The following is a 12,234-nucleotide window of genomic DNA, read 5'->3' as shown; positions in this document are numbered from 1 at the left end:
TTTATTAGAAAATTTTACAAGGGATTAAGGGAAGTTAGTCTGAGCTTTACAGACCTGGAAAGTGTTACACTGCCTGTGGGTACTGCAATACGCTTTGTTGTCGTTTTGAACTGTCAATATGTCTAGATATAAAAAAAAACCCACAATAGAGTCCTTGTAGACATGAATTGTTTCCTGTTCTTCAAAACAGCCATTTAATTAAAATTTGTAGTAAAAAATATTTAGCTGGGACACTTTCCTTTCCACCTTGAATAATGATAGGTAAAGAGATGATACTCTAGTGTGGTGAGGAGGACATGTGGCACAGCTGTGACATCAGCTGGAACCCAGGGAGCTTTGAGGGCTTTCCAGCTGCTATGCCTTTTTCAGTGGTAGTTCTGCACAAATACACAGACCACTTATTTTCTCATCAAACATTGATGATCTTGATGACATTTTTCCAAGCAGTTGCATTATTTGAACAGAAATTAACCTTATTGCAAGTTTCAAAGTCCTGTTTGTTCCTTTCAGTGTTCCATTTAAAGTAATATGCTATATCCTGTGTAGTGGAAATCAGACTACTGTATGATTTTTAAACATATACATATGTAAGTCTGTGTGTATGTGCCATAATGGACCATAGATGTGTGATGTGATACATGGCAACACAACTACCACTGGTCAGGTCCAAGTATTTCTCATTACCATGTAGTACAGTTACTCTTTATGTTGATTGTTAATTTTTAATGGTGGTACATTATTTTGTTAAAATCCTCATTTAACATTAAATCATGCATATTACAAGTGCTAGCATGCTGCATCTTAATCATGTATTTGATTTATAATAGCTTTAAAGTTAAGCTGTATATTGATCAGCTTGAAAGAATGTATATCAGTTTTTTTATACGTGTTCTTTAGAGGTCACAAGAGTTGTCAGATTTTCAGTAATTTCCATGCCTCATTAAAACTGAGATATTTTTAATGCAATATAAGGAACTAAGAAAAGCTATTGGTCCTGTTTTACTGGAGCTGAAGTTGCAATGTTTTAGCATAAAATTTACCACATTATCCCTACACTATATATTTTTGCACAAAAATATGAATAGCAGCTTCAGCTTAAACATGTGAACATCCATCAAAGCCATAGTACAAAAAACTAGAATGATAGATTTGAAACCCCTTTCAGCTATTCCAATTATACAGGATTTTGTATTGGTCATTCACACTATTTTACCTTCTGCTCCTAATTTTTTTTTTCTTTTAAAGATGCACATTGAAGCTGCTAAGATGCTGTCTTTTACTGAAGAGGAATTCATGAAAGCTCTTGAGTGGGGAAATTATTGATTCCATAAAAAACCAACTTCTGTTTGAAGTACAAGTCAGACAGTACCTTATTTTGGCTCTGTATATGAATCCTTGTCAATAGTTAATAACTGTACATCCCAGTGAATTGATTTTGTTGATTTTGCTTATGTTTAAATTGTTTAACTTCTATAAGCCTGATCACTTGTGTTGTAATATCATATGAAATACAAATTTCTACTGAAGTTTCAGGCCAAACTGTCCATTCTGTAATGAGTGGAGAAGCAGAAACCATGCAAGGAATATTCCAACAAGTGAACTTTGCTATCAGTTTGCTCTGTTTTAGCATTTAAAACTATACCTTATGTAAGGTAATGTTCAGTCCAAAGAAGTCAGGGTTTAGTCTCAGAAAATTCCTTATTGCAACAGAAATAAAATAACCAGTGGATCCAGTTGAGAAGAAAATGTCATGTCCTTTTTAAAACACGTGGTTGGAAAATTGGCCTTGTCTGTTCTCTGTAACAGATCTCCCCTCAAAGCTAGTTGGTCCGGCATCTAATTTAAGCACTACCAGCTCTTTTATAGAAATGATCGTAACTTGTTTTAGCTATTACATCTTACACCCTGGCTGGCAAAAACATACATGAGACTTGCCCCTCACTATCCAGATAGACTCCATAATCTGATACAGTTGTATTCTGTAAAATTACTACTTTAGTCAAGGTGAAAAATATTAAATCTTTCCCTGGCCATCAGTTGCTGCTTTGGGATGGCTCCATATTCACATGTGCTCTACAAGCATTACATCCTTAAAGATTTAGTTATGTCATCATTATAATCAAGAACTAGATAAAAGTTTGAGTATAGATGAGCTGAGCGTATCAGGTGTACATTAATGAACAGGAGCAATAAAAGCCTGTGCTGCTTGACTGAACCTCTGTCAAACCGTAGCTATTTCAATGGATTCCTCTCTCAGAGTAATTGGATAGGAACATGGCACATAAATAATAAGTTTATGCACTGAAAGAAAGGTATAAATGGTGATTCTGACCTCAAAATGGAAAAATGTCCCTGCTTAGATACTACCAGCAAAGTAACATGAACTAACAGTGAAACAAGTAATTCAGCCCTACACCTTTGAGATGAGACAAACTACATTTAGATTAGTATTTTAATAATGTAATGCCAGTGCAGGTACATCTTTAAATTACAACCAGAAATAGGGCATTAAGAGAATCTTATAGTCCATACTGAAATACACATGTGAATTTACGCTAGCTTAGGTTACCGTGGAGTTGCTAGAGAAATTTTTAACATTGCTATATCACTAACTGAGAATAATTGAGAAGTCTGTAACAGTTTATTGAGGAAAAATGCAAGTACAACATACACTTAAATAAAACTAACTGCTTAGCAGTTTAGAACTCCAGACTTAAAATGGAGACTTTTTATGATATGAAAAAGGAGTTCCTCACTGCTCACAGCAAATGGAAATTTTCATTAGAAATCAGATGACACCTAGTGGTAAACCAGGAGATGAGATGGGGGAAATTTCAGCTCTTTTCCAAAAATGCATTATCTCTTCTCTTCTGATAAGCCAATCTAAATTCCTCTCCAAGCATGTTAATGTCATCTTCGTCTTTGAGTATTCCCTACAATAAGGGGAAAGAAGCACACGTCAGAAGGCAGAACAAAGTAGAGAGATTAATACAGATCTTTCAAATATTCTATGGAAGTGAATGTAATAGCTTGTATCCACAGTATCAGTGTTACGTTTAAGACAAACAGCCCTGAAAACCATAACAAAACTTCAATAGATGAGTTTCAAATTGGTGTACTTGGTGCTAACCTAGAACCGCCTCTTTTCTTCTTCATGCAAATGATGATGAGAACACACTGTACAAAAGACAACATCCATCTGCATTCTCTTTCTAATAAAAGTGATTATAATCAGCACAGGTGCAGGTTTAGTAAAATTGAGCGACTGTATTGAAAAGAGGCACTGGCTGGGGTGGGGCTCTATCTCCACCTCCAGTTGTGTTGAAATTAACCCATACAGAGAAATTATTTTGGAAACCAACCGATACTGAGCAACTTAATCAGAAACTATGTTTTGTGGAAGGGAAGCAGGGGAACCCAGAAATCTAAATCTCTTAACTAATTCTAAATTAATTTTAGAGCTAAAAATGTGTACAACCCACAGAACATACGTTGCAGCATTTAGAAAAAAATAATTACAAATTGCATTTATATTGGAGACTTTAGAATTAGGTAGCCCTTTTCTCTTTAACCATTTTGAGTGAAGTAACACAATGTATGACCACACGATTCAGACACAGTGTTGAAGCAGAGAAAAGGAACAAAGTAGAACATCAATACCATGGAACAGGTATGATGAGCTATGGACACTCTGAAATAGCCAAGACTTCCAACAACAGTAAATTCAAACCAGAAAACTATGTCAAAATATTGCCAATTTGAGTTATCCTTTAACTGAATCTATATTAGAAAGTAACTCCAAATTTTACAAACTCATGCACCAAATCAGCATATTAATATTTTGAATAAAAATTATAGTCTGCTATATTTACAATGTTTTCCAGTATTACAGAAAATAATTTCTTCAAACAGTTGGATAATTCCTAGCCTACTGTAAACGCATTTTTACATCCCTAAAGCAGCTCTCGGTTCATTTGTGTACCATCAGGTTGTCTTTCCAATTATGAAGTGTAATACAAAATAAATCATAATTTTTTTGTATTACAGTAATCCCTTCCATCTTTTTAACTTTAAAAAGCACAAGGATGAACAGAGCGAGCTTTGAAATGCTTCTGTAAGCACTGCAGTTTATTGCACTGCCACAAAGAGGAGGCCTTGTTTCCATGGTAACAGAAGACTCAGAAGACAGCCAATACAGTAAGAAAATTGCTCCCAAAACTCCAACTGAGAAATACGGTGGAAGTGGGCTTCAAGATAATGGGGGACCCCTTTCTAGCTAAAAAAGCCCTGCTTTACAACGTGGATGCCAGATTCCAAAAACTGGATGTGCAAAGTGCTGCAAAAGCTTTCAGCAAGTTCTGTGTGTACAAGGCACCAATATTGCAGCAGAGCCCAAAGCCCCTCATACAGAAAGAATTTCTCTGTAATTTGCTTCCCAAGTCAGAAAGAAAAAAGGAAAAGGTGAGCACAGGAGAGCTGGCACAATAAGGACACTCACTCACTCCAGGAATTTAGAGAGTTCTGCAACTTCACTTAAACTATCCAAGAGAAAACTGATTTACAGGACAAACATTTAAAACATTTAAAATACAGTTCACTTACTCGAGGAAGATAACCCAATAATTTGGATGCATGCTCTTTCAAGAGTTTCTGTCTCTCTTCTTCAACAATTGCACAGATGTTTTCTTGCCTTCTCTCCTCTAACTGTCTTTCTTCAAGTTCACGCTCCTACAATAAACAAGTTTTTGCAACTGTTCATTTTCAGCTCTGTAAACACTTGTTTCCACCAATATCCACCATAGTATAAAGAGAAACACAAATTTAAACAACATATGTTTGGTAACTAGAAAAAACCTCGGACAAAACAGGAGACTGAATAGCAAGACATGGGGCTAGTCTGCTATGTGAATGTTTAGTCTCATACTCAAAGAAAGCTCTTTTAAAGGTCAGGTATACAGGGGTCTACGATGTTGCTGACTAACCTCTTGAGCTACCAAAAAAGTTATCTCTAAAATGACTTTTTTCTTGTCAGCAGACCAAAACAAAGGCCCACTTCCTCCCTGCACATTTCTCTGCAGTTCCCCCTGTCACCTTTCCCTAGTAACCATTGCCTTGTCACTTAAAACAGCAGAAGTATTCTCATATTGAAACACTTTGGCTCAAACCAAAGGCAAATGTGAAATTCCTTACTTTATCTGCAATAAACTGTTTGTGACGGTCTTCAATAAGTTTTTCCACAGCCCTTCTGTGTTCAAGCTGTTTCATTCTTTGTTTCTGAGCATTCATCTGTTCAATGCGATCATCCTCTGCAAACTTCGCCAACATCTGTTGTCTGAAGGCTTCTTCCTCTTCTTGCATAGCTTGTTGCACTACCTTCTTTAAAGCAAATTGCTCTTTGTATGTTTGCCTTAAGTCTAGGCATTGCTTTATTCTTTTTTCAATTTCTGCCTATAAAGGAAATTTAATAAAATGCTGTATTACTGAACATACTTTGGAAAATTTTGATCATCATCAGCCAATCTACTTGACTTATCTTGGAATAAATTTACTGTAGCTGTTACCTTCAAGCATAAATAACTGGAGCAAACACTCCATATCTGACAGTGCTCTCCAGTATTAATTGGTTTGGCAAATGTCTCAAGATTCTCAAAATTTAAGTCCAAAACAAAAGATTATTTTTTTCCACTAGCATGAAGTGAATCAACAAGACAGTCATCCTGAATAACTCTCTAAAAATAACAGTTATCTGTCTCAGCCTGTGTTACATTTTGTCACCCCTTAGCAAGATAAGACAGAGTGTGGGCAGGACTATACGAGAAAGCAAATGGGACATGCAAAAAGCAAGCAGTTAATTCCTACTTAGCTTAAACCTGAACTTAAAAGTTACTGGTGTTCTCCACAAGACAAATAAATGTATAAAGGGGACCATAAGAGTACTCAAAACTTTCAGTTGTCTTCCTGGTTGAAATTAAAACATAAATACATTAGGAATGGCAAAGGAAACTCAAAGGACAGAATTTTCCCTCAAATTGACACTTTGTGCCAGAACAGAAATGAAAACAATTCAAATTCATTTAATAAATGTAAAACCATGTCAGAATTAAGCTTTTTGCTTTGAGACAGCTCGCTGACCAAAACGGGCTCAAGGAATCCCTCAAAGACATCCCAAAGTCACAAATAATGCTGCAGACTTATCAAATCCAAAGCATGGAAAAAAATCCAATCCAACACATACTGGTCCATGAACAACCCTGCCAGCACTGTTAGAGGAAAAGTTGTGGAAATGGGAGTTACGTGGCCTCTGAAGAGCATCCTCAGGTGCAGAAGGAATAGCACGTGGGATATACTCTCACTAAACGTTCTTTAAGCATCACAACTCCAGTGGCAATGTCCAAAGACTGAAGGAGCGCTGCTCCATCACAAAGACATCAGAAGAAGTGAAGGGACAGAGAAAGACTATGTAAAATACTGTACCCTGCATTCACTTCACTACTTATTTTTCTAGATCAGCAATTCAAAATAGTTTTATTTTCTCTTTAGATTTTCATATCTGGTCTGTTTAAATTAGATTAGTCTACCCATAGCTACAAGTGCTCCATAAATTATATGTTTTCCTGCATATGCACTACTATTTTTATTTTATAAAAGTTTAATCCAGACCAGCTCAGCTAACCTAAATGTTCTGCAGGAATTATGGCAAACTTGCAATATTCGTCTCCACTTGCATTTTCCTTTAACAGTTTATGCACAGGTACACATAACGCACATACGACATACAAAAACCCCTGGTATCTGACAAGTACGAAAATATCCATATATGTATCTGCAGGAGAAGTCCAGGGAACATAAAATGTCCCCCCCCAGCCCCCAATGCACAGGTACTAGTTTATTTACCTGCCAGCACTTACCATCTCCTTCTTCCTTTCTGTCTCTGCTTGTTCTTCCAGATACAGCTCTTGGCGGCTTTGTTCCAGTTCTTCACGCTTCTGTTGTTCTCTTTCCAGATTCTGGGCAATCTATTACAAGAAGGGAAGATTTCTAAATAAAAGGTAAGAATGTACAATAGTTTTTTTTCTACAATTTCAAGTTTTGATACCATGCTTTGAAGTCTTTGTTTCTTCTCCTCAGCATCTCGAGCTTTAGCCATCCGATCTTCTTCTCTTTGTCGCTGAATGTTGGCAAACTCCATAATTTTCTTATGTTCTTCTTCCATCTCTTCCTGTTTCCTTCTCCTCCAGATAGCTTGTTCTTTTTTAAATTCTTCAATATAGGTCTGAGTTGCTCTCATTTTATCTAACCTCAGTTGTTTTTCCCTATAGAAGATGGAAAAATATGTTTAAATAATTATGTAACATACTGCAGCGTAACATTAAACAGACCATATGCTCATCATTAACAGTATATTCCAGAGACTAAGATTGACATGACTTTCCTTAACCATTCAGCTGGAAACTAGGTACCTAAATTAAAAATACTTATTAATGAATTCCCCCCAAAAGGAATCTCATATCTAACACCTTTCTTCAGGACAGGCTATAGACATAGCTATTCACTACTCCATTTTATACATACTCCATCAAAACAGAAAGAAGAAGAGAAGGAAGCCCATTGGCACCAGAATCTTCTGAACTTTTAATTTATTTATACTAAACTCTTCCCCCACTACCACCCTGCCCTCCTTTCCTATCCCTATCCATAAGACAGGCACACAACACATGTTATGAAGAGGCAGGGACATGAGGCAAGGCAGAAACCTGTGTGTCCTGGTTTCAGCTGAGATGGAGTTAACCATCTTCCTAGTAGCTGGTACAGTGCTATGTTTTGAGTTCAGTATGAGAAGAATGTTGATAACTGATGTTTTCAGTTGTTGCTCAGTATTGTTTAGACTATAATCAAGGATTTTTCAGCTTCTCATGCCCAGCCAGGGCACAAGAAGTTGGCACAGGACACAACCAGGGCACCTGACCCAAACTGGCTAACGGTGTATTCCATACCATGTGACGTCACATCTAGTATAGGAACTGGGAAGTGGGGGCAGGGAATCGCCTCTTGGGGACTAGCTGGGTGTCTGTCGGTGGGTGGTGAGCAATTGTCCTGCGCATCATTTGTACATTCCAATCCTTTTATTACTACTGTTGTCATTTTATTAGTGTTATCATTATTAGTTTCTTTTTTTCTGTTCTATTAAACTGTTCTTATCTCAACCCAGGAGTTTTACTTCTTTTTTCCCAATTTTCTCCCCCATCCCACTGGACGGGGGGAGTGAGTGAGCGGCTGTGTAGTGCTTAGTTGCTGGCTGGGGTTAAACCACGACACTTTGATACCCAGTCATTTCCAGCATGATGCGCCCAATGGAAGCACTCCTTGAAATAAACTGGATTTCGTATTTGGGGAACCAGGACACGAGATTGACTGGAATAACAAGAACATTGTGATGTTTAAACAGCAAAATCCACGCAAGTCAGTCTCATTACTAAAATGTGACCAAGGAAAACTAAAACAGGCCTTAGCCTATGAAATAAATGTATACAAATTAGTTTTCTGCACAGAATTGTGAGAGTTGTTTTGTTTTAAATTAATAAATAACAAAAATTCAAAGTAACTAACATTTCATCTTCCTCATAGATCTTTCTTACAATTTCATCAACCATGAGTTTCTCTTTTAGAAATTCTTCATAAGCATCCTGCTTCCTCCTCTCTTGTTCTTCAAGCTGTTTCTCCAGTTCTTGCTGGTACATTATTTTCTCCTTGTTTTGCCTCAGTTCTGCAGAACTTTCTTCTTTTATTACCCTTTCATACTCTTCCTTCATCTTTTGTGCTATTTCACCCTCACATTTCTATAGGAGGAAAAAAAAAAGCAATACAATATTCCTTTTTACTCTGCTAAAACAACTTGTAATGAAAAAATACACAGTATAATTTACTGCATTACAAAAAATGAATGTTTTCCACCTCAATCTATAGCTATAGTGCTTAATACCTTAATTCAGTAAGTAGAACCCTTGGAAGAGAACCCTCAATAGCTAAACAACCTGAGGAGAACTAACAATACTTAAAGGAAGCTATATATTGAATGAAGACAAAGTAGAGCGTTTGGCATGAGTGAAATGAGCTCACGTTGGCCTAATGACTGGAATGTGATTTAAATATGTAGATCTTCAATAAATGTGTTGTCTTTACAGCAGTTTGCATAAACTGAATTTCGTATAAAACATTAACATAAGCGGAATCACCTGCCTGATCACCAATATTATTCTATACGTAAATAGAAGTTGACAGTTCTTTCTGAAGTTATTCAGATATATTTTTAATAATAGTAGCATTTTCAACAATCTGCTTCTGAGGTAAGGACTCACTCCGATAAGCAGTTACTGTACAAAGCATATCATAGTTTTAACTTGGAAAAGTACAACAAAAGCAGTAAAATAAAAACTATATCCATTCATACAGCTTAATTTACTACTATTTTGATTGCAACAGCAAAGTAAACCTTTTTCTTATAGCTGGTTATTACCAGCTAATTAGTCCTTCATAAAACAAAACATATTTTCAATAAACACTGAATGCTTAAACCTAACACTATTTTAGATAAAAAGGTCATCTTCAAAGGAAAAAACTTCAGCACGGTCCATACAAGGAATTACAGCACTCAGGTGCAGGGATGCACTGTGAAGCTAATTACCATTTTCTCATACTGTATAGCTTCTTTTTCAGCAATCTGTGCAGCTCGCTCTTTATTCATATAAGCGGATTTTAGCTTTTTTTCTAACTCTCGAAGTTCAAGACTGGGGGAAAAAAAAAGAAATTTATCCTAAAGAGAAAATTTCTATCACTATTTAAGCACAATTGAAAAATATGTATTTTTCAGGGAAAAACTCAATTTTAGATTAAAAATAATGCTCTAATAAAAAAAGCAGAAAATAAAACCTGTTTTAAAATCTACATTTGTACATATACTATCAATACTTTTGCACACTTTACATCTAAGTATATGAATACATGTGTACTTAGATAAACATGTGTGCTTATAAATATGTGTAAGTGTACATATATATGTATAAGCATATAGTCAAAATGAAAATTTTCTGGATCAAAGTTTTTCTCTTATTGACAAAGTTTGCTTAAAATTAACTTTTTACCGTACCATTACTGGTTTGTGTGGTGCGATTGGTTTTTTTGGTAGCAGGGGAGGGGCTGCAGGGGTGGCTACTGTGAGAAGCTGCTAGAAGCTTCCCCAGCTCCAAGTCGGACCTGCCACTGGCCCAGGCTGAGCCCATCAGCAACAGTGGTAGCGCCCCTGGGAGAACAGATTTCAGGAGGGGAACGGTAGTGAGCAGGGGGATTGGGATGCGAGAGGAACCCTCTGCAGATACCGAGGTCAGGGAAGAAGGAGGAGGAAGAGAGGATGCCCCTGAGAAGGTTGGTGCCCCCGCAGCCTGTGGTGAGAGGGCAGGCTGTCCCCCCCTAGCCCATGGAGGGGAGCAGGGGAGCGGAGGCCCCCCAAGATGGCCATGACTCCAAGGGAAAGCCCTGCTGGAGCGGTGTGTGGCTGAAGATCGGCCTGCGGAAAGGACCCACACCAGGGAAGTTTGTGAGGAACTGCAGCCCACATAAAGGACTCAACGTTGGAGAAGTTCATGGAGGACTGTCTCCCGTGGGAGGGACCCCACAGCGGAGCAGGGGACGAGCAAGGAGTCTTCCCCCTGAAGAGCAAGGAGCAGCAGAGACAATGTGTGGGGAGCTGACCCCAACCCCCATTCCCCGTCCTCCCGCACCACCAGGGGGAGGAGGTGGAGAGAACCGGGAGTGGAGTTGAGCCGGGAAGGAAGGAGAGGTGGGGGGGAAGGTGTTCTAAGGTTTGGTTTTACTTCCCAATATCCTTGGTTTTGATCTGACTTGTAGTAAATTAAATTGATTTTGTTTTCTTCCCCAAGTTGAGCCTGTCTTTTGCCCGTGACCATAAGTGGTGAGTGATCCCTCCCAGTCCTTAACTCGACCCACGAGCCTGCCTTTATATTTTCTCCTCATCCCACCATGGCCGGCTGAGAAAGGGGGGGAAGCAAGCAAGTGGGTGCATGGTGCCTTTTTTACCAGCTGGGCTTAAACCACAACACATGCCTTGATCTTAAAATAACTTTTCCTTCCAGGTCAGATTCCTTTCCACTTCTGCTACAATTTTCACAAAGTCTGTCTTGTCTCCACATTACTTGGATCACCTCACACTGTTCAGATGTCATATCTCCTCCCTTCCCCTCATTTGTCTCGCATTTACCTCCAACACACTTTTCTGATAGTTCACTGATACCTGGAGCAACCCCTCTGATCACAGCCTTCTCCTAAGCACTTCTCAAAATATACCTTTTCCTGCGTTCCTTCCAGTTACAATCTTCTCTGCTGTACAAGCCCATTCTAAAAAATAGTGTACCCGATTTTAGCATACTAAAACTTCCTCTCCATTGACTAAAAACACCTCGTGCTACAATCTTGCTGCACCTATGGCTCAGTCCAAAATGTGATCAAGAAAAAACAAGCAGGAACTACACAGCTGACTGACTACTTCCATACATAGGCTGTTCAGAGTTGGGACTGATTTACAGTAACAGCTAGTTCAGTGACATAGTGAGAGTTTTGAAGCGTTACCTGTTCTCTCTTACTTGTTGCCTCATCTTTTCATCTTTAAGTTTCTCGCGGTTCAGCCTCGCCAGTTCAGCTGCCAGCCTTTCTTCTTGCTCCAGGTGCAGCGCTTTCTGTTTTTTGCTCTCTTCTGCCTAATCAGAACAAACAATTTCCGTAACAACTCTCCTCCCCCGCACCTGCAGGCGCATTTGGAGGCAGACAAATTGCGAGGCTATGGAGTCAGTATGTAATTTCTGAAGGTGAAAAGCTTTCTAAGGGAGAGCAGGGTAGAGCTCTCTCAACGGCGGGACCGCCTCTCCTCGGCCCTCACCCGGCCGGACACGCGGGTCCACGTTCGCGCGCACACTCATACACACACACGCAGAGGCCGGCGGGGCTCCGGGCCGGCCCCTCTTACCCGCAGCGCGGCCTCCTCCAGCCGCCCCTCGTCCTCCAGCGCGGCCCGCAGCCTGGCAGCTCGCCGCCGCCCGCCACGCTCCTCCGCCTCCGCCGCGGCCGTCGCCAGCCCCGCGCCCCGCTGCAGGGACGCCTGCGGACGACAAGAGGGAGGCGGCGCCGCGGGGCCGCCGCCGGCCCGCCGGGCCGCCATCTCGCCCG

General features: G+C 39.4%; 2 protein-coding genes across 15 annotated transcripts in view; one reads left to right on the top strand and one right to left on the bottom strand.

The window, feature by feature from the left end:
• The window catches only part of TEX9 (testis expressed 9), a 25,901-nt gene extending 24,550 nt beyond the window's left edge, over positions 1-1,351 (top strand). For 11 of the 12 annotated variants that reach the window (XM_049811855.1, XM_049811852.1, XM_049811854.1 and 8 more), the window contains one exon: positions 1,246-1,351. In XM_049811855.1, the coding sequence (XP_049667812.1) occupies positions 1,246-1,323 (78 nt within the window). In that variant the 3' untranslated portion in view covers positions 1,324-1,351. The remainder of the gene's footprint in view (positions 1-1,245) is intronic. The other variant, XR_007507445.1, reaches the window with a different exon arrangement.
• The window catches only part of MNS1 (meiosis specific nuclear structural 1), a 26,404-nt gene extending 14,170 nt beyond the window's left edge, over positions 1-12,234 (bottom strand). The window contains exons 1-9 of one of the 3 annotated variants that reach the window (XM_049811848.1): positions 12,035-12,234; positions 11,641-11,768; positions 9,683-9,785; positions 8,608-8,837; positions 7,097-7,313; positions 6,909-7,016; positions 5,191-5,448; positions 4,603-4,728; positions 2,606-2,933 (exon numbers count right to left, since the gene is read on the bottom strand). In XM_049811848.1, the coding sequence (XP_049667805.1) occupies positions 2,835-2,933; positions 4,603-4,728; positions 5,191-5,448; positions 6,909-7,016; positions 7,097-7,313; positions 8,608-8,837; positions 9,683-9,785; positions 11,641-11,768; positions 12,035-12,226 (1,461 nt within the window). In that variant the 5' untranslated portion in view covers positions 12,227-12,234 and the 3' untranslated portion in view covers positions 2,606-2,834. Of the gene's footprint in view, positions 1-2,605; positions 2,934-4,602; positions 4,729-5,190; positions 5,449-6,908; positions 7,017-7,096; positions 7,314-8,607; positions 8,838-9,682; positions 9,786-11,640; positions 11,769-12,034 lie in introns of those variants that run through there. The other 2 variants (XM_049811849.1, XM_049811850.1) reach the window with 2 other exon arrangements.

Source organism: Accipiter gentilis, chromosome 10, assembly GCF_929443795.1.
Source record: "Accipiter gentilis chromosome 10, bAccGen1.1, whole genome shotgun sequence".
Classification (NCBI taxonomy): Eukaryota; Metazoa; Chordata; class Aves; order Accipitriformes; family Accipitridae; genus Astur; species Astur gentilis.
Note: the sequence above shows the minus strand (reverse complement) of the source record. Positions and strands in the feature narration are given on the sequence as shown.